Raw genomic sequence first — 22,332 nt, 5'->3', positions numbered from 1 at the left:
TCTATATGGGCACCTGCTACTGGCACATGAGTTGGGGGCATCTATGGGTGCACCTGTTACTGGCACATGATTGGGGTCCATTAATGGGGGCACTTGTTACTGGAACATGATTGGGGGGCATCTATGGGGGGACTTGTTACTGGCACATGATTGGGGGGCATCTATGGGGCACTTGTTACTGGCACATGATTGGGGGGCATCTATGGGGGCACTTGTTATTGGCACATGATTGGGGGCCTCTATGGGGGCACCTGTTACTGGCACATGATTGGGGGGCACTTGTTACTGGCACATGATTGGGAGGCATCTATGGGGGCACTTGTTACTGGCACATGATTGGGGGCATCTATGGGGTACTTGTTACTGGCACATGATTGGGGGGCATCTATGGGGCACTTGTTACTGGCACATGATTGGGGGGCATCTATGGGGGCGCTTGTTACTGGCACATTATTGGGGGGCATCTATGGGGGCATATATTACTGGCACATGATTGGAGGGAACTGTGGGGGCATCAATGGCGGCACTTTTTACTGGCACATTATTAGGGGCACTATGGGGGCATCTACTGAGGCCACAAAGAAGGGGTATTTTATATGGGGGAAGGGGGGAAACACTATGGGGGCATCTACTGAGGCCACAAAGAAGGGGTATTTTATATGGGGGGCTCTGTATAGGGGCATTTTATACTGGGGCACATTATGGTGGGTACTATGGGGAAGGGGAGAAAGGAGTACTATGGGCTCATCTATGGGGGCACTAAGAAGGGGTATTTTATACTTGCAAATTATGGGGGACACTGAGGGCATCTACTGGGGCACTATATATGGGACATTTTATACTGGTACATTATGGGGGGCACTAGGAAGAAGGGGGAGAGGAGCACACTGGGGGCACTATATAGTGGTATTTTATACTGCCACATTATGGGGGCACTATGGGGACATTAGCTCAACTGGGGGCATAAAAATTTGCACTGGCACATTATAAGGAGAACTATTACTACTGGGGGGCATTATGATGGGCTTTATTACTACTGGGGGTCTATGGGCAACATGATTACTAGTATGGGCACTATGGGATCATTATTACTTCTGGGGCACAGTGGGGACATGTTGGGGGCACTGTAGGAGCACTATTACTACCATGTGTGCTCTAGAAGAGAATTATTCATTTTGGGAGCATTATTACTGTGGGGGCACCTTGGCACAGTATCAGCTTACCACAATTATTTTTGGGGGACATTATGTTTACACTATTAGTATCAGGGGCACTATTTGCTGGGCGCAGTTATTTTAGGGCACTATGTGCCAATAATTATTGAAGAGCACTATCTGCATGGTACTACTATTATCAGGGGGTTTATCTGTTTCTGTAGTATAGTATTGGGGAACACAGCGGCACAGTATTGGGGGTGGTAGGATGATTTGCCCAGAAGATGGGAGGATGATAGAAAAGTAGTAAACGAGAAGACGAGAAATGGCTGAAAAATGGTGATCTGGTCTGAAGGTCTGAAAGGAGACGATGAGAGTGAACATCTACATCAAAGAGACGTCACTTGATGTAAGAGATATGTGGCACTGTATTACCCTGTATGTAGCGGTGGATGGAGGGGTTAGTAGTACAGTGTACTATCTGCACATTGAAAAAAAAATAATAATAATTAGCAAAATACTATATATCTGTGTCAGAAGTTGTGCTTTTTTAATTTTTAGAATAATGATACAGTCATTTTATTTGATACTTTTGTGTTGATTCTTTTTTTCCCCTCTATATTAAGGGACACTATAGTCACCAGAACCACAACAGCTAAACGTAGTAGTTCCCCTCCCCTGCCACCATGCCTAGAGGAAGAAGGCACGAGGACAGAGCACATCAAAACTGTAAGTACCTTTTTTATCTGCCCCTTGCGTTACATGCACCCCTTACCAGCACACCTTGCGTCACATGCACCCCTTACCAGCACACCTTGCGTCACATGCACCCCTTACCAGCGCACCCTGAGTTACACGCACCACTGACCGCCGCACTCTGAGTTACACGCACCCCTGACCGCCGCACTCTGCGTTACACGCACCCCTGACCGCCGCACTCTGCGTTACACGCACCCCTGACCGCCGCACTCTGCGTTACAAGCAGAATAAGTAGTATTAGTTGCACACACCAACAACACCCACAAGGTTATTTCACAAAAGGGTGAAGAGTTTGGAGAAGTCAGGAGAAGTGAACAATATACAGGGAATGCAGAATTATTAGGCAAATGAGTATTTTGACCACATCATCCTCTTTATGCATGTTGTCTTACTCCAAGCTGTATAGGCTCGAAAGCCTACTACCAACTAAGCATATTAGGTGATGTGCATCTCTGTAATGAGAAGGGGTGTGGTCTAATGACATCAACACCCTATATTAGGTGTGCATAATTATTAGGCAACTTCCTTTCCTTTGGCAAAATGGGTCAAAAGAAGGACTTGACAGGCTCAGAAAAGTCAAAAATAGTGAGATATCTTGCAGAGGGATGCAGCACTCTTAAAATTGCAAAGCTTCTGAAGCGTGATCATCGAACAATCAAGCTTTTTTTATTCAAAATAGTCAACAGGGTCGCAAGAAGCGTGTGGAAAAACCAAGGCGCAAAATAACTGCCCATGAACTGAGAAAAGTCAAGCGTGCAGCTGCCAAGATGCCACTTGCCACCAGTTTGGCCATATTTCAGAGCTGCAACATCACTGGAGTGCCCAAATGCACAAGGTGTGCAATACTCACAGACATGGCCAAGGTAAGAAAGGCTGAAAGACGACCACCACTGAACAAGACACACAAGCTGAAACGTCAAGACTGGGCCAAGAAATATCTCAAGACTGATTTTTCTAAGGTTTTATGGACTGATGAAATGAGAGTGAGTCTTGATGGGCCAGATGGATGGGCCCGTGGCTGGATTGGTAAAGGGCAGAGAGCTCCAGTCCGACTCAGACGCCAGCAAGGTGGAGGTGGAGTACTGGTTTGGGCTGGTATCATCAAAGATGAGCTTGTGGGGCCTTTTCGGGTTGAGGATGGAGTCAAGCTCAACTCCCAGTCCTACTGCCAGTTTCTGGAAGACACCTTCTTCAAGCAGTGGTACAGGAAGAAGTCTGCATCCTTCAAGAAAAACATGATTTTCATGCAGGACAATGCTCCCTCACACGCGTCCAAGTACTCCACAGCGTGGCTGGCAAGAAAGAGTATAAAACAAGAAAATCTAATGACATGGCCTCCTTGTTCACCTGATCTGAACCCCATTGAGAACCTGTGGTCCATCATCAAATGTGAGATTTACAAGGAGGGAAAACAGTACACCTCTCTGAACAGTGTCTGGGAGGCTGTGGTTGCTGCTGCATGCAATGTTGATGGTGAACAGATCAAAACACTGACAGAATCCATGGATGGCAGGCTTTTGAGTGTCCTTGCAAAGAAAGGTGGCTATATTGGTCACTGATTTGTTTTTGTTTTGTTTTTGAATGTCAGAAATGTATATTTGTGAATGTTGAGATGTTATATTGGTTTCACTGGTAAAAATAAATAATTGAAATGGGTGGTTGCTGGGAGGCTGTGGTTGCTGCTGCACGCAATGTTGATGGTGAACAGATCAAAACACTGACAGAATCCATGGATGGCAGGTTTTTGAGTGTCCTTGCAAAGAAAGGTGGCTATATTGGTCACTGATTTGTTTTTGTTTTGTTTTTGAATGTCAGAAATGTATATTTGTGAATGTTGAGATGTTATATTGGTTTCACTGGTAAAAATAAATAATTGAAATGGGTATATATTTGTTTTTTGTTAAGTTGCCTAATAATTATGCACAGTAATAGTCACCTGCACACACAGATATCCCCCTAAAATAGCTAAAACTAAAAACAAACTAAAAACTACTTCCAAAAATATTCAGCTTTGATATTAATGAGTTTTTTGGGTTCATTGAGAACATGGTTGTTGTTCAATAATAAAATTAATCCTCAAAAATACAACTTGCCTAATAATTCTGCACTCCCTGTAGGACAGTGCTTCTCAAATAGTGTGGCGTTCCCCCCAAGGGGGGCGCCAGGCTCCGTAAAGGGGGGCTCGTTCAGGGCCGGCCTTTGGGGTGTGCGAATTTCTTCTGTATAATGCCAGAAGGCAGGCCGGGCGGCCGGCACGTCCCTCAGTGATGTCACGTGCCTGCGCCGCCTGCTTTATGAATGAAGCAGGCGGCGCAGACAAGTGACGTCACTGAGGGACGCGCCGGCCGCCCGGCCCGCCTGCCGGCATTATACAGAAGAAATTCGGATATATACGGTACTATTAGGAGTGAGGGGGGCATGTTTAATAACTTTAAATGGCGGCGGCGGGCACACGGAATCTGTGGATGGCACAGTTAAGGGGTGGGGGTCTGTGGATGGCACTGTTATGGGCTGGGGGGGCACTGTGGATGGCACTGTTATGGGGTGGGGGGTCTGTGGATGGCACATATATAACAGTGCCAGCCACAGATCCCCCTGTAACAGTGCCAGCCACAGATCCCCCTGTAACAGTGCCAGCCACAGATCCCCCCCATAAGTGTCCGTCATCCACAGATCCCCCCATAAGTGTCCGTCATCCACAGATCCCCCCCATAAGTGTCCGTCATCCACAGATCCCCCCATAAGTGTCCGTCATCCACAGATCCCCCCATAAGTGTCCGTCATCCACAGATCCCCCCATAAGTGTCCGTCATTCACAGATCCCCCCATAAGTGTCCGTCATCCACAGATCCCCCCATAAGTGTCCGTCATCCACAGATCCCCCCATAAGTGTCCGTCATCCACAGATCCCCCCATAAGTGTCCGTCATCCACAGATCCCCCCATAAGTGTCCGTCATCCACAGATCCCCCCATAAGTGTCCGTCATCCACAGATCCCCCCATAAGTGTCCGTCATCCACAGATCCCCCCATAAGTGTCCGTCATCCACAGATCCCCCCATAAGTGTGTGTCCGATCCACATTTCTTTCTTTTTTTATTCTCTTATACGTTAATAAGGATACAGTGTTATGCAGAGGTGTACTTATAACAATTTTATAGACAAATGATACTATTTACAGTCGCGCGGGGGGGCGCGAAATGTTTTCTTCTTCCTAGGGGGGGGCATGACAGAAAATAATTGAGAAGCACTGCTTTAGGACAACATAGCTGATTTGAAAAATATTCTCCAATTCAGCTCACTTTCCTATTCAGTTATGTTGTCCTAGATTGTTCCCTTCTCCAAACTCTTCACCCTTTTGTGAATAAGCCTGTGAGCGTCTGTTCATTGGTCTTGGGATTATTTACACAGCCCTGGCGTTTGCTGAAACTGCTTTAAACTATAAAGAAACGTTTTCGAGAGTGTTTCTCTCTTTCTCGGGTCTGAAGCAATACCGAGGAAGAAAGGAAAACTCTTGAAAGCTTGTCTTTTAAGTATTGGGTTAGTACAATAAAAAGGTATTCCTGCATACCGCAATACTCTCGTATTTTGTAATCTTATTTATATATACTTATTTCGTTTATTTCAGTAGTATGATTAAGTGGTGAAAATTATTAGTGCCCCCCCCCCATTTTTGACTGTGGTATCTTATGTGCCCCCCTATATATTGTTCCTAGAGTCGCCACTGCTTACTAATGTATTGTGATTGTCCATATTGCATCCTTTGCTGGCTTTATTCATTCTTCCATCACATTATACACTGCTCATATCCAGGGTTATGGCCATTGCTGCAGCGCAGATACGATTATGCCAGGACGGCAGCTGCTGCACATACGTGCTGTGGTGATGTGTACAGTATAAGTGCTGGGAGGTGTGTATATTCCACCCAGATACCTCAGCTGGGTGAGATAACGGAAATCCAGAAAGCTGCAGTGGTTTCAGCAAAGTGTAGTTTGCTGAGACAGTTTTGTCTAGATGTTGCTCTGGGCTGGATTTCATGTGGACTGGGGGATAGGTTTAGTAGTGGGATCTGCCAGTCCACACCCTTCCACTACATGTATTGTCCTTTGCCGGAGGTCATCGCAGGTGAGGCCTGCTGCTGGAATCAAGAAGGGATAAAACAACCCTCTGTGTATGACTTAGGCCTCATGCACATGGCCGATCCATGCATTGGAGACCGCAATTTGCATGGGCAATGTCAACTTGAATGGGTCTGTAACTTGAATGGGTCTGTAATCCGCCCGCACGGACAGAAACACCACGGAAGCACTCCATAGTGGTTCTGTGCCTCCGTTCCACCTCGCAGGTCCGGAGTGCGGACCCATTCAAGTGAATGGGTCCCCATCTGTGATGCAGGGAGCACACGGCCGGTGCCCGCATATTGCGGACCCGCTGTTTGCGGGTCGCAATACTGCCACGGTCGGGCAACGGCCGTATGCTTGAGGCCTTAGAGGAGGAAGAACGGCTGAGAAAGCCTGAGAGAGAGGGAAGCTTGATAGGCTCTGTGTGGTTTCAGCCAGGAGGGCTGATGGGCCACGAGTCTTTGTAAAGCCTGAAGTTTGGGGGGCCCAGCGACGCCTACGGAAAGAGGGTTGCACGGTCAGAGTCGGGAGGACTTCTGGACCATCTCTCCCCAAGGGTGCTGGTGTGGTCACAGCCTGGAGGCTGCTGGACGTATATGGCTGAGGAAGCCGGATCTAATCCCGTATATGAACGGCGCTCTATAGGTGAGGTAGAGACAACACGTGTATTAGGTAGAGCCCAGACGGGCAGGTGTTTATTTGTGTGATGGTGCTGAAGTGCCAAAATAAAGCACCTTTTGGACCTGAGCCCTGTTGTCAGAGGAGAAGTCTGTGATTGCGACCCCCTGAGAGAGAGCAATCCCTTACAGTGCCTATACGTACTCCCAAGGTTCTGGCCACCAGAGAGGCCGCGCTTTTTTTTTTTTGTTATGTGCAAGCACCACCACCGCTGCTGCTGGATTACAGGGTGGTCGTAAACACTAGATACAAGCAGTGTATAATGTAATGGAAAAATGAATCAAACCAGTAAAGGAGGGCTGGACAATCACAATACATTAGTATGTGCCTTGTATTAACTTTCTCTTCATGATAAATGCAGTTTATTGAAGTGAGAGAACTCATTTTATGTTCTTTGTCATTTAATTACATTTTGGTTAATGAAACACATTTAGTATGGATTGGCACACATTTTAGATACTAGAGGTAGGTAGGAAGGTTATTGCAGTTATCATTTTACTTGGAGGACTGGCATAGGATTGCTGGGGAAGAAATGGTCTGGCACATAGCAAAAGTGGTGAAGTAGTAGTCTCACTCACAGAAGTGGAGAAGTGGTGGTATGCCCCATTGTCCCATTTCAGAATGGTCTGGAACATAGTGAGACAACCCCTTTAATGGTCAGAAATGACCAACAACTGACCATAATGTAAAGCCGGTTATCTAAATGAAGAAGTTCCAATAGGAGGCATTCAATTCAACCATAGGTTGTCTGCAATATTTACATCTCCGCATGTAGGAGAACTACACCTTCCAGCATACCCCCTCTGGTGCCAATGCTAGGAGCTTTTTTTTTTTTGACAAAGGAAGTGTGCTATAGGTTGAAAGTCTTTACTAGTCCTGAGAAATGTTGTTACTTTCCGATCAGGTCTTCTACACTGCTCCAATTATTTATGTCTAATAGGAATACAGTGGTTAATGGAAATCCTGACCCTTCGACCTACAGCGGGCAGTGAAAGCGTTAATCCAATGACTGCTGACTGTAAATCCCATCAGAGGACCTCAATGGATTATGGGTAAGACAAATGCATTAAATGAACAGCTGGACAGAGGGGACGGAGGCAGTAAGTGTAGGCTGGACAGAGACATCTTTAAAAATCTTATTATCATTCATCTCCCAGAGGAAGCCAAGGAGCCTTGAAGATGTCTCTATGCAGGCTGCTATCTGTGTCCTCATATTACATGGGGGCCGCTCCGGCACTTCTCACCTATAGACGTATACAGGCATTCTTACACCTTCCCTAGCAGCGGTAATAAAAAGGACAAAGAGCTTCATATGCGAATCACCTGCATTTTTTTCACGTTGATTTCAGTGCGTATTTAGCCACATAAAATCCGCCTCCCATTACGCATCACAGTTTATACGGCATGGATTTTTCCACATCACAGAGGTAAAAAAATGCTATATACCTTTTTAACGCAGTTTCCAAAACATTTAATTTCCACCCACTTATTCGGAAATGCTGCTGTAGTCTGGTGTCCGGAGAAATTCGGAGGCCGCCTGCACGCCTTGCGTATTACATGCAGATAGGTCACAGGGATTTTTGTGCAGCAAGTCCACAGCGCAATAGAGCAGCAGTAAAGTCAATTACATTATCAAAATGTCATGCACCCTTTGCAGAATATTTCCATGCATAACATTGATCTGCAATGTCAATTTATGTTACAAATCCATAGTAGATTTTTTTGCAGACATTTCCTATTAACTTCAATAGGGAGAATGTCATCTGCATGAAATCAGCATAAGGGCTTGTTCACACGAACGTAAGGGCAACCGTGGGGCAGCCGCATGCGGATCGCGGACCTATTCACTTGAATGGGGTCCGCGGTCCGTCCGAACTTGCTCTATCTTTTTGCGGTGCGGAGGAATGGAACCCCACGGAAGCACTCCAGAGGGGAGTCCATTGGGTTCCGTTCCATGCTTCCGTTCCATTCCGCACCGCATGCCCGGATTTGTGGACTCATTTAAGTGAATGGGCCCGCATCCGTGATGCGTAATGCACGCGGCCGGTGCCCCATGTATTACGGACCCGCCGTAGGGGCAACGTGTGAATGAGCTCTAGTGAAGTTTGATGCGGATTTTAGGTGGATCCACAGCAACATCCCCAAATCCTCCTTTGAAAATAAACTCTTTTGAAAATTAAACCTTCCATGGCTCCGTTTCCTGCTTTCTGTACAGCCAGGTCTCCTGCAATGACATCTTGTCCCATGTAATGGCTGCAGCCAACCACAGGCTGCGATGGTCACACGAGACGTGACATTATTGCGTTAGTTCCTGCCAGACACCTCTGGTGGTGGCGGCTTATCTCTCATGAGCAGGGCCGGCGCCACCTGTAAGGCGACCTAGGCAGTACAAATGCTCCTGTACCACGGACCCAACAGAGCTCAGCCACGTTACACTAGATGTGAGGGGGGGGGGGTGAGAGTGACAAGGCAGGGAGGGAGGGGGGAGAAGAGAGGGACAAGGGAGGGAGGGGGGAGAAGAGAGTGACAAGAGAGGGAGGGACGGAGAAGAGAGTGACAAGGGAGGGAGGGGGGAGAAGAGAGTGACAAGGGAGGGAGGGGGGGAGAAGAGAGTGACAAGGGTGGGAGGGGGGGGAGAAGAGAGTGACAAGGGAGGGAGGGGGGGGAGAGAGTGACAAAGGAGGGAGGGGGGAGAAGAGAGTGACAAGGGAGGGAGGGGGGAGAAGAGAGTGACAAGGGAGGGAGGGGGGGGAAGAGAGTGACAAGGGAGGGAGGGGGGGGAAGAGAGTGACAAGGGAGGGAGGGGGGGAAGAAGAGAGTGACAAGGGTGGGAGGGGGGGGAGAAGAGAGTGACAAGGGTGGGAGGGGGGAGAAGAGAGTGACAAGGGAGGGAGGGGGGGAGAAGAGAGTGACAAGGGTGGGAGGGGGGGGGAGAAGAGAGTGACAAGGGAGGGAGGGGGGGGAGAGAGTGACAAAGGAGGGAGGGGGGAGAAGAGAGTGACAAGGGAGGGAGGGGGGAGAAGAGAGTGACAAGGGAGGGAGGGGGGAGAAGAGAGTGACAAGGGAGGGAGGGGGGAGAAGAGAGTGACAAGGGAGGGAGGGGGGGAAGAGAGTGACAAGGGAGGGAGGGGGGGAAGAGAGTGACAAGGGAGGGAGGGGGGGAAGAAGAGAGTGACAAGGGTGGGAGGGGGGGAGAAGAGAGTGACAAGGGTGGGAGGGGGGGAGAAGAGAGTGACAAGGGTGGGAGGGGGGGGGGGAAGAGAGTGACAAGGGAGGGAGGGGGGGAGAAGAGAGTGACAAGGGTGGGAGGGGGGGGAGAAGAGAGTGACAAGGGAGGGAGGGGGAGAAGAGAGTGACAAGGGAGGGAGGGGGGAAGAGAGTGACAAGGGAGGAAGGGGGGGAGAAGAGAGTGACAAGGGAGGGAGGGGGGGGGAGAAGAGAGTGACAAGGGAAGGGGGGGGAGAGTGACAAGGGAGGGAGGGGGGGAGAAGAGAGTGACAAGGGAGGGAGGGGGGAGAAGAGAGTGACAAGGGAGGGAGGGGGGAGAAGAGAGTGACAAGGGAGGGAGGGGGGAGAAGAGAGTGACAAGGGAGGGAGGGGGGAGAAGAGAGTGACAAGGGAGGGAGGGGGGGAAGAGAGTGACAAGGGAGGGGGGGAGAAGAGAGTGACAAGGGAGGGGGGGGGGAGAAGAGAGTGACAAGGGAGGGAGGGGCGGGAAGAAAGTGACAAGGGAGGAAGGGGGGGAGAAGAGAGTGACAAGGGAGGGAGGGGGGAGAAGAGAGTGACAAAGGAGGGGGGAGAAGAGAGTGACAAGGGAGGGAGGAGGGAGAAGAGAGTGACAAGGGAGGGAGGGGGGAGAAGAGAGTGACAAGGGAAGGAGGGGCGGGAAGAAAGTGACAAGGGAGGAAGGGGGGGAGAAGAGAGTGACAAGGGAGGGAGGGGGGAGAAGAGAGTGACAAGGGAGGGAGGGGGGGAGAAGATAGTGACAAGGGAGGGAGGGGGGGAGAAGAGAGTGACAAGGGAGGGAGGGGGGGAGAAGAGAGTGACAAGGGAGGGAGGGGGGGAGAAGAGAGTGACAAGGGAGGGAGGGGGGAGAAGAGTGGGACAAGGGAGGAAGGGGGGAGAAGAGAGTGACAAGGGTGAGAGGGGGGGAGAAGAGAGTGACAAGGGTGGGATGGGGGGGAGAAGAGAGTGACAAGGGAGGGAGGGGGGAGAAGAGAGTGACAAGGGTGGGAGGGGGGGAGAAGAGAGTGACAAGGGAGGGAGGGGGGGGAAGAGAGTGACAAGGGAGGAAGGGGGGGAGAAGAGAGTGACAAGGGGGGGAGAAGAGAGTGACAAGGGAGGGAGGGGGGGAGAAGAGAGTGACAAGGGAGGGAGGGGGGGAGAAGAGAGTGACAAGGGTGGGAGGGGGGGGAGAAGAGAGTGACAAGGGTGGGAGGGGGGGAGAAGAGAGTGACAAGGGTGGGAGGGGGGGTGAGAAGAGAGTGACAAGGGAGGGGGGGGAGAAGAGAGTGACAAGGGAGGGAGGGGGGGAGAAGAGAGTGACAAGGGAGGGAGGGGGGGAGAAGAGAGTGACAAGGGTGGGAGGGGGGGAGAAGAGAGTGACAAGGGTGGGAGGGGGGGAGAAGAGAGTGACAAGGGAGGGAGGGGGGGAAGAGAGTGACAAGGGAGGAAGGGGGGGAGAAGAGAGTGACAAGGGAGGGAGGGGGGGGAGAAGAGAGTGACAAGGGAGGGGGGAGGAGAGTGACAAGGGAGGGAGGGGGGGAGAAGAGAGTGACAAGGGAGGGAGGGGGGAGAAGAGAGTGACAAGGGAGGGAGGGGGGAGAAGAGAGTGACAAGGGAGGGGGGGAAGAGAGTGACAAGGGAGGGAGGGGGGGGAAGAGAGTGACAAGGAGGGGGGGGAGAAGAGAGTGACAAGGGAGGGGGGGGAGAAGAGAGTGACAAGGGAGGGAGGGGCGGGAAGAAAGTGACAAGGGAGGAAGGGGGGGAGAAGAGAGTGACAAGGGAGGGAGGGGGGAGAAGAGAGTGACAAGGGAGGGAGGGGGGAGAAGAGAGTGACAAGGGAAGGAGGGGCGGGAAGAAAGTGACAAGGGAGGAAGGGGGGGGAGAAGAGAGTGACAAGGGAGGGAGGGGGGAGAAGAGAGTGACAAGGGAGGGAGGGGGGGGAGAAGATAGTGACAAGGGAGGGAGGGGGGAGAAGAGTGTGACAAGGGAGGGGGGGAGAAGAGAGTGACAAGGGAGGGAGGGGGGGAGAAGAGAGTGACAAGGGAGGGAGGGGGGGAGAAGAGTGGGACAAGGGAGGAAGGGGGGAGAAGAGAGTGACAAGGGTGGGAGGGGGGGAGAAGAGAGTGACAAGGGTGGGATGGGGGGGGAGAAGAGAGTGACAAGGGAGGGAGGGGGGAGAAGAGAGTGACAAGGGTGGGAGGGGGGGGGGAGAAGAGAGTGACAAGGGAGGGAGGGGGGGGAAGAGAGTGACAAGGGAGGAAGGGGGGGAGAAGAGAGTGACAAGGGGGGGAGAAGAGAGTGACAAGGGAGGGAGGGGGGGAGAAGAGAGTGACAAGGGAGGGAGGGGGGAGAAGAGAGTGACAAGGGAGGGAGGGGGGGAGAAAAGAGTGACAAGGGAGGGAGGGGGGGGGAAGAGAGTGACAAGGGAGGGGGGGGGGAAAGAGAGTGACAAGGGAGGGATGGGGGGGAGAAGAGAGTGACGAGGGAGGGGGGAAAGAGAGTGACAAGGGAGGGGGGGAGAAGAGAGTGACAAGGGAGGGAGGGGGGGATAAGAGAGTGACAAGGGAGGGAGGGGGGGAGAAGAGAGTGACAAGGGAGGGAGGGGGGGAGACGAGTGTGACAAGGGAGGAAGGGGGGAGAAGAGAGTGACAAGGGTGGGAGGGGGGGGAGAAGAGAGTGACAAGGGAGGGAGGGGGGAGAAGAGAGTGACAAGGGTGGGAGGGGGGGAGAATAGAGTGACAAGGGAGGGAGGGGGGGGAAGAGAGTGACAAGGGAGGAAGGGGGGAGAAGAGAGTGACAAGGGGGGGAGAAGAGAGTGACAAGGGAGGGAGGGGGGGAGAAGAGTGTGACAAGGGAGGAAGGGGGGGAGAAGAGAGTGACAAGGGAGGGAGGGGGGAGAAGAGAGTGACAAGGGAAGGAGGGGGGGAGAAGAGAGTGACAAGGGAGGAGGGGGGAGAAGAGAGTGACAAGGGGGTCCCCAGAGCCAGACCAAGAGCCAGACTGCAGCCAGAGACCAGATCATCTTATTGTCCTGGTGGTAAGTAGACAATGCAATATGTTTATTATTTAATTGTTTAGTTATCAATACTACATTGGAAACTAATTTACCTTACATTTAGGGTCCATTCACACATCCGCAAAACACGGACAGCGGCAATGTGCGTTCCGCATTTTGCGGACCGCAAATTGCCGTCACTAAGAGAATAGGACTATTCTTGTCCGCTATTGCGGACAAGAATAGGACATGTTCTATCTTTTTCAGGATCGGAATTGTGGACCCGGAAGTGCGGTCCGCAATTCCGGATCGGGGCCGCACGTCGTGCGGCCCCATAGAAATGTATGGGTCCGCAATTCCATTCCGCAAAAAGAGACAGCTACAAGAAGCTTGATTAACCCTAAAGGAAACATAGCAGTTCTTTTAATTTAAATGCTGAGAAAGGGGTGGAACATGATATGGGCAGATCATCTGATAAGGGGGGGAAGGGCGGCAATTTTTATCTTGCCTAGGGCGGCAAAAATCCTTGCACTGGCCCTGCTCATGAGATAATGCCCGATACTTTCTTCTCCAACATATACCAAATGAACATGAGCTGGGCCATTTCATATACATTAGATGGCCAACCTGTCTGAAATCGGCAGGTTCAGCAGACTTAAACTGTCCCCAATGGGGCTCACAATCTAAGGTCCCTATCAGTATGTCTTTGGAATGTGGGAGGAAACCCACACAAACACGGGGAGAACATACAAACTCCATGCAGATTCAAACCTAGAATCCCCCAGTGCTAACCACTGAGCCACCGTGTTCCACAGTTTTCAAACCATCACACGGATCTGAATACTTTTGTAATTGCATGTAATTCAAAATTTAGTATAGCCACTGAGTTATCTGTATGGCGCCACCTGCTGTTTGTTCTTTTTCTTATTTTGTGTCCGCCTCACTGAGCTGGTCGCACACGCTCAGTTTAAATCATCAACTGCCACCAGCCATATGTTCTGTTAGAAGCTGAGTCAGTTACAGGAAAGTCCAATGTAAATGGCCACCTTAAAGGGGTTGTCCAGCCAGATATAATGATTCAACTGAATGGAGCAAGTACTTGTAATTACGCTACGCCACCGCTCCACAGTAGACAGCGAGTAGTATAATAACAGGAAGCGGTGCTTGCATGGAGCGCCACCTCCTCGTCAAACAGCTGATCGGCGGGGGTGCTGGCTATATCGCTACACAACCCCCTTAAGAGTCAGCTGAAAAGAGTCAGGACAAATCAAGGCCAGAATCCATTATGGTAGGAGGCCTGACAGATGGGAAAATGTACATTAAGTTAAAGGAAAATCTTGTATTCATGACTCTAACAGCTATATTACTTCATAGCATGACCTGCGGCAGTACAAGGACAAATCAAAGTGACAGCACTCAGCTAAGAATAGCAAAGCGAATGCAAAAATCAATACAGCAGCTAAGAAAAAGGGCGACAAGCAATGTCGGAACAAAGGCACCGTACTTACATCTGCCCCCCGCTTGTGATATGCAGTTATATTACTGAGAGATCGTCTTATCTGCTGGATTAAGACAAGACAAGTGTAGACTATGAGAAGCAAGACTATAGGACTGGGCAGAGGCCTAATCCTCCTGAATACAATAGCCAAAGATGAAAAACAGGTGCGGATAGGTCAGAAATCCATATACAGGAGATTTATCAAGTCTGGTGCACAGAAACAGTGGTGCAGTTGCCCATAGCAACCAATCTGATTTCAGCTCATATTTCTCAGAAGCACTTTGTAAAATGAAATCAGCTAATTGCTTCCTACGAGCAACTGATCCTTTGTACTAATTTTGAGATATTTCAACATGATGCTTTTGAAGGGAACCCATGAAAATACGGTGCAGTCTGGAGGTGGCACGTCATAGAGCAGGACGAGCTGAGCAGATTGATATATCGTTTTATGGGAAAAGATTCAGTAAAACGTATAATTTATACATTTAAACCTCTACTGTTCCTATGCTTATCACATTTATCAATTTACAGCAGGGATGCTCAACCTTCCAAAACTACAACTCCCAGAATGCTTCAATAGCTGTAGGCTGTCCCAGTATGCTGGGAGTTGCAGTTTTGCAACAGCTGCGGGGTGCAGGTTGGGCATCCCCGATTTACAGCTATCTCTCTATGATGATTTAGCGATCAGTCACTGACTAGGACCGCCCACATGACTCCTAAGCAGAGGTTTAGCAAAAGTGTAAATGAATAAATTACATATTTTACATATTCCCCCCCCCCCCCCCCCCCCCCCCCCCCCCCCCCCCATTAAAATACACATCTATCTGCTCAGTTCCTCCAAATCTATCCATGCTGCATTTTCATGCAGATTCCACTAGGGGGAGTTCAATGCAAAATTAAGATTTCAGCTTCCAGTCCAGTAAATGGTAATTGTCTAAATTCCTATGCACAGAGCTCCCCCTAGTGGTGGCTGCAGACATCCGTTTTGTAATACAGGGAAACAGGAAATTTATCAATGTATTTTTGCCAGTTCTCTGGTGTAAATACATAGAGGAATATGATGTTCAGAATAAGTCCCATATTTATGAAGTCAGATAAAGAAGGTGAGGTAGACGGTGACTTTTTTTAAATAAAATTTTTTTTTTTTTTTTTTCCCCATTTAATAAAAATGTAAATTCATCAGAAATCTGGAGGAGGACGCTTTGAGCTGTCTGGGAGTGATTGTTGCATGCACACTGGGACACTGGGTGGGGTGGGGGGCCTGTGATAAGTTTTGTTATGAGGCCATATAAGATCTTTGTTGATCTTTTGTGGCAAGTGCAGCAATTAGCGGTAATCTGCATGCAGAATCTATGATACTGTGATAGCAAGTGCAGGTACTGCAATTAATTGGATGCATACGATAATTTAACTGCCATCAATGATATATATGATTAATAGGAAATCATTATGTGTATATACTACTGTTCAGTAATACGCATTTGGTTATAATGGTTGTTTATGAATTATATACGATAATTGCAAAATTCTTAGAGAGCTTAAAGAGATGACCATCACTTTAAACCTTATGCAGTGTCACTTAACCTAAATACGTCCAAAGTTCTGTACTGATTAATACCAGTCAGAGCTTCTTTTTTCTGATGCAAATCTCCTGCATAGAAAAGCAATATACGACAATATTTTAGCTAGCTGCCAGCCACCACTAGAGGGAGCTTCAGAGGTAAATGCATACTATTCAGCATAGAACTCAATAATAAATCATTATGCAGTATCTAATCTTCCCCCTAGAAGTAGCTACAGAATTTTTCATTTTACTCTATGCAGGAGATTTGGAGCTCTGTATCAGGAAAACTGAGCTCCATATACGCAAATATATACAAAGACATGGTGTAAAAAAGTGCCCTCTTTTATAATGATGACCTATCCTATCACTGACTTATGCTGTCTCCCGAAATGCCAGAATCTGGGGTGGTTGTGGTAGACAGCAGTAGCTTGGTCATCTCTACACTGCTGTACTTGGCAATTTGCTTTGCACTGCATTTATAATGTATTTTAGACAGTTTTCTAACCTTTTTTATGCCTTGTCTGACAAGAGGGTGTGGCTTAGTGGAAAGGGGAGTGGCTTAAAAGCGCCTATATAGACAGTCTAAAGATGTGACAGATTCATCACCCAGTATCATCCACCTTGATAAATTTGGTGCAGATTTACATTTACACTCTTCCTATTACTATTAGAGAGTGTTAATAAATCTATCCCATTGAGTACCTGTCCTTTTAGAAAACCTTTGCCGTGTCATACTGACATGTCAGAAGTTTTAATCAGTGGGTGTCTGGATGCTGAGACCACCACTGAATACTAACGTGAAGGGGCTGAAGTACTCATGATCGTCTCTCCACATTAGATGACGGCAGTAAGATAGCTGAAGATAGAAGTCTATGAGCCTGAGGAATGGAGATCAGATCTGAAGGGGCACAGCACCCGAATCCCACCGATAAAAACGTCAACACTATAACATGTCAAAAGTTATTTGAAAGTACAGGTATTCAAGTTGTGACATGCTATCCATATGATAGGAGATAACTGTTAGATTGGTGAGAGTGCCATCGGTGGGGACTCTTCGACATGCTGCTCCCTTCATTTCTGGGAGCATAGAGGGGTACGAGGTCCCTAATCTTGTTATCAGTGGGGGTCCCAGTGGTACAACTTACACCAATCCTGTGGATAGGAGATAAGTTGTCACAACTAAAATACCCCTTTAAGCAGGACCTTTTGCACCTGCTAAACAGCACTCAAGCTTCCTTTTGGGGTGTGATTCAAAATTAAGGATCATATGCTAATAATGGTGCCTCTAGATCTTATTGGCTCAAGAAGCAGCTTTGTGATGCCTGGCACCCATCTAGTTACGAGATCTCTGATGCACTTAAAAGGGTTCTCCAAGACCTCTGGTCTCTGAATGCATTTTTTTTTTTTTTTTTACATTTTGCACCATGCCTGGCCCCGGATCGGTCTCAGAGACCCTCTTTAACTAGCTCTGTCCCTGTATCAGCAGTATCAGTATATAAGTAAGAATGTTTTTATGAATTGTCATTCTGTACTAAGAAAGCTTCCGTAAAATTCTAAAAGTTGTCTCTTACAGCAGATCCGTGTGGCTTCTGTAACTTTCTAAACTGCTGAACAGCTCAAACATAATCATGTACAGAACATAAAATACAATAAAACAACAGAACAAAATATATGTCGGGATATAGTTTTAATTAGCAAAAATAAATTATTTAAAATGGCCGCCAGCAACTTGTCCCAGAATGTGAGCAGGACTAGTTGCCTCCACTTGCAGAGCTGCCTAGGGCGGTGGGCGGGTGGGGCCTCAGTACACACTGCACTGCTATCCTGCCTATGATATGGCTGAGCAGCCTGACAGGAAAACTCACCAATATGTAGTGCGTAGTGAGGCTCTGCCCCCTCAATCCCCTAGGCAGCTCTGCAAGTGGAGGCAACCAGTCCTGCTGACATTCTAGGACAGGTTAATGGCGGCCATTTTAAATCATTCATGGAGAACCCCTTTAAGGTAAAGAGAATAAGCTGCTGTCAGACACCTCTTCCATTGGAGATTAGTCAGGAGACTCCCACACCCATTAAGAAATATGGCCACCTTTAGACTTTCAAATCTGGCAAGAAATATTTAATGACTAGAGATAACTTAAAGGGGTTGTCTCATCTCAGACAATGGGGGCATACAGCTAGGATATGCCCCCATTGTCTGATGGGTGCAGATCCCACGGCTAGGAGCCGCACCTATCTCCTAAAAATGGAGATGAAGGACTCCAGTCCAGCCACCACCATATGCTCTCCCCATAGAAGTGAATTGGGAGCGCACCTTGCATGACCGCCCACCACTCCTATTCACTTCTATGAGCCAGTGCTCCGCTATTTCCGACAGCCCCATAGAAATGAAGTGTGCCCTCCACCACTTTTAGGGCTCCGTTCTCAATTTAGGTGCGGTTCCTAACAGTGGGACCTGCACCTATCAGACAATGGGGGCATATCTTAGCAATTTTCCCCCATTTAAAGAATACATTACATTTGTCCAATGCTTCCTTATTACCCTATTAACTCATCTCTGATCACGTTTGTGAGTTGACCTTCAGAAGTCACCAGATCTATCTCCCTCTGCTCCTCGGGGAACACATCATGTCTATGTTCTCTCTAGAGGACTAGTAGCTTTAATATTGATGAGTCTTCAGATTCATAGAGGAGTAGGCAAAAAAGCTTAAAAAAAAGCTAATTGCCTGCCCTGGTACCTCAGATGTTCCTACCCTGATTCTTCTATATGGAAAGAAAGGCGTTACATGTGCACACGTATGGATTTGGTTTGCACATGTCAAAGAAATAATTTGGGTGGGCGTGACGAGGGCAAAACATAAATGAACTGCTTTAACCATGGTAAAGTAGATAGACATTGTAGTCCAATCCAATGGCATTAGTGCAAGGGTTTATGCCGGTCAAAGAGAAATATAATTTTAGTCGCCCTCCATGAAAACATTTTAAATGTAAATTTTAAACAGAGAAGAACAGTGTAAATATGTAAGCAAGTCTATATAGATATCTATCCTAAGCTATATACAAATAATATAAGGACAGACTATGGACCATGTGGTCTATTATGGTATCTAATGTCTATACATAATGTGTTGTGTGTTTAAAGGTGAGGTGTCTTTTAAATGCCTTTTGTGCCATGTTGATCTTTGTGAAAGTGGGTGTGGTACTGCTGGCAATCAGTATCGGATCCCCCCGGCACTACTGCATCATGGGGAATTGTTGTATAGATCCCATGGCTATTGTCAATAGCTGGTAGTGTTCGATACAACAATCAGACTGTTTGCACACCACTGTAGAGATAGGGTGTGTGCTATTATGGTTACAGTATAATTGATTTCTTATAATATATCTTTTATTTTCCTTCCTACACTTCTGTGCCAGCCCTGAATTCCTGTGGCATATACAAATGTTGTAACAGCCCTGCTGGAAGTTTTTGTCCCTTGTGGCTCATCCTTCCTAAATAATTCAGCAGTTTTCCAATTTCATCTTCTCATTTGGTGTGGGCCTCCTCCCTGTGCATGATCCTGCATGGTGTAGCATCTATCCATTCCCTATGGATCACATGCCTCCAATTATGTGTTGCTGCCAGGAGCTCACTACTACTAAAGGTATGTATACAAGATATATATGGACTCCCTCTCTTCAAAGTTTCTGTAACTTTGGCTTATGCAATCAAAAGATGGTTGGACGACCAAAAGAGACCTGTCACAAAGGAGCATCAGTCCCTTCTTTTCCAGCTTAGGGAGTGGTGGTCCCACTGGCTTTCAGTTCGATTTTTGCACAGAACATGTTGTAAAATATGAATATTAGAGGAGGATAAATTACAAAATAATTGCTATTCCCTACAAAGTGCAGCCCTAAGCACTTGACTATAGTGCCCAACCAAACCATATTTCCGATCTCCTGTGCTGTACTCCTGGTTCCCTCCTACACATTTTCTAATAACCTTTCATTACACTTATTGCACAGACTCTCACTTTCTATGAGTAACACTTCTGGATGGTTGTTTGCTTCTTTCTATCTTCTCCCTCTGTCCATGGAGGAGAGGAATAATACATAATCAATGCAGTGGGTGGAGGACTCATACAATAGCATCATGGTCCTCAATTAAATATTAGCAGAACACTAATGTACTGGAGCACCTTGTGCATCCCATTCGCTCATTGCAGGATTTGACCTGATGCTGGTTGTGCCCCCTCGTCCCCCATCAGTGATATCAGCTGCAGAGTCCACATGCATATGTATTACTGTCACAATTTACTAATGAATACATTTTATAGATATCTGGGCATCTTGTCTCCTCTTTGGTGCATGCCTCATTTGTCTCCATCATACACACACACACACACACACACACACACACACACCACCCCCCTCATCCCTTCCCTCCTGGAGCCACAGCCCAGACAGCGCCCATGGGACCCACCTGAGCCTCTGTCACTGCAGCCTGAAGCTCAGCAACTTCTTCCTCATGGACCTTCCTCAAGAAAGCCACCTCATCTAGCAGGGACTCCACTTTCTTCTCTAACTGTAGACGGTCCAGGGTGGCTTGATCTACATCTTTTCTAAAGTTCTTCATGGCATCCTCAGCCTCTTCTCTCTTGCTTGTCTCTTGCTCCAATTTCTCCTGAAGTTGGTGTACAGCATTTTCCAGATGCTGACAGTCAAGATGAGCTTGATCCTTCTCATGGAGTTGTTCCTCGAGCCTTGACCTAAGCTCCCTGATCTCCTGCTCAAAGACCTGGCTGAGCCTTGAAGGTTCTGATTGCCTCTGCCTCAGCAAGGTCACCTCTGACTCCAGTAACTTGTTCTGCTGCTCCAGGTGGTGCACCTTCTCAATGTAAGTGACAAATCGGTCATTGAGACCCTGCAATTGTTCCTTCTCGTTGGTCCTCACTATCTTCAACTCATTGCTGAGAGCTGTGGTCTGGGGCAAATCAAAATCTACCTGGTGCACTGAGGCAAGGTGGCTGGCAGGAGACCTGCTTGTCTTCCTGTAGGAGGAGATGCTGGAGTAGGTATCTCTAGGTTTATATGACTGGGAGGACCTGGAGCTAGAAGAGTACAGGTGGCTCGATGACCTGGGAGAGTCCCCAAATACCTTCTTGTAGGATGAGGTGTAAAGATCCCTGGAAGCCATGGTTAAGCCTTGGAGGTGGGTGTGGTACGCTGCTGGTGAATGCTGAGGATGTAGTACCTTCCTTCTTTCCCTCTACACAATGCACACTGCAGACCCACAGCATCATTTTATATACACACATTGCTCCAGCCACCCATCCCAGGAGCTAGCCACTCCCAGCACTATAGCATGTGCTCTGCAGTTATCCCATCCACCACGGGGAAGGGTTAATCAATTCAGAGCACTGCTGCAGCTAAAGAACAGAGCAGAATCCAGCACCTTGGAGCAGTGACAGCAGCGCTCTCCTATACTGTCCATACTGGCTCTATACCTGCTAGAACATGACTACCCATAATAAGGTATTAGAAGGCAGATAGTTTTTCAACAAATTTAGTTTTAGAGTCAAATATTTTCCTAAAAAACATATGAAAATCAATAAAAAGATAGATACATAGGAAAATGTAGACTTCGATGGGGAAGAAATTCAGCTGCTGTATTGGTTTGAAAGTTACAAGTAATACACATTCATACAGGGTGATAATAATAAACAGCCTCCTATCATACATGTAAGGCGGCCACTCCTTTTTGTCCCGTGGTCCGCCATGCCCATCCAGAGAGATGGACCTCCCTACTGCAGGAGGATTTGGAGGGTGTGGGAGTCAGTGGGATGGCCCCACAAGTCTGCAGTCTGACCTAGAGAGAATGTAGCAGTGCTCAACTGCTGCTGTCCTCTCTATAGGTACTCAGAGGGTTAGATATACAATATGGTGGCCTAGATAGGTAGGTAGATATGGGATAGATAGGTAGGTAGATAGATAGATAGATAGATAGATATGAGATAGATAGATATGAGATAGATAGATAGATAGATAGATAGATATGGGATAGATAGATAGATAGATAGATAGATAGATAGATAGATAGATAGATAGATAGATAGATAGAAAGATACAGGATAGATAGATAGATAGATAGATAGATAGATAGATAGATAGATAGATATGAGATAGATAGATAGATATGGGATAGATAGATAGATAGATATGGGATAGATAGATAGATAGATAGATAGATAGATAGATAGATAGATAGATAGAAAGATACAGGATAGATAGATATAGATATGAGATAGATAGATAGATAGATAGATAGATAGATAGATAGATAGATAGATAGATAGATAGATAG

The 22,332-nt window shown here is 47.7% G+C and overlaps 1 protein-coding gene across 1 annotated transcript in view; it reads right to left on the bottom strand.

Moving 5' to 3' along the window:
- The window catches only part of LOC120987190 (low molecular weight neuronal intermediate filament-like), a 28,274-nt gene extending 7,055 nt beyond the window's left edge, over positions 1-21,219 (bottom strand). The window contains exon 1 of the mRNA XM_040415794.1: positions 20,452-21,219. Within this exon, the coding sequence (XP_040271728.1) occupies positions 20,452-21,165 (714 nt within the window). The 5' untranslated portion in view covers positions 21,166-21,219. The remainder of the gene's footprint in view (positions 1-20,451) is intronic.
- Between the last annotated feature and the right edge of the window lie 1,113 nt (positions 21,220-22,332).

Source organism: Bufo bufo, chromosome 1, assembly GCF_905171765.1.
Source record: "Bufo bufo chromosome 1, aBufBuf1.1, whole genome shotgun sequence".
Classification (NCBI taxonomy): domain Eukaryota; kingdom Metazoa; phylum Chordata; class Amphibia; order Anura; family Bufonidae; genus Bufo; species Bufo bufo.
This window is presented reverse-complemented; position numbering and strand designations above follow the sequence as displayed.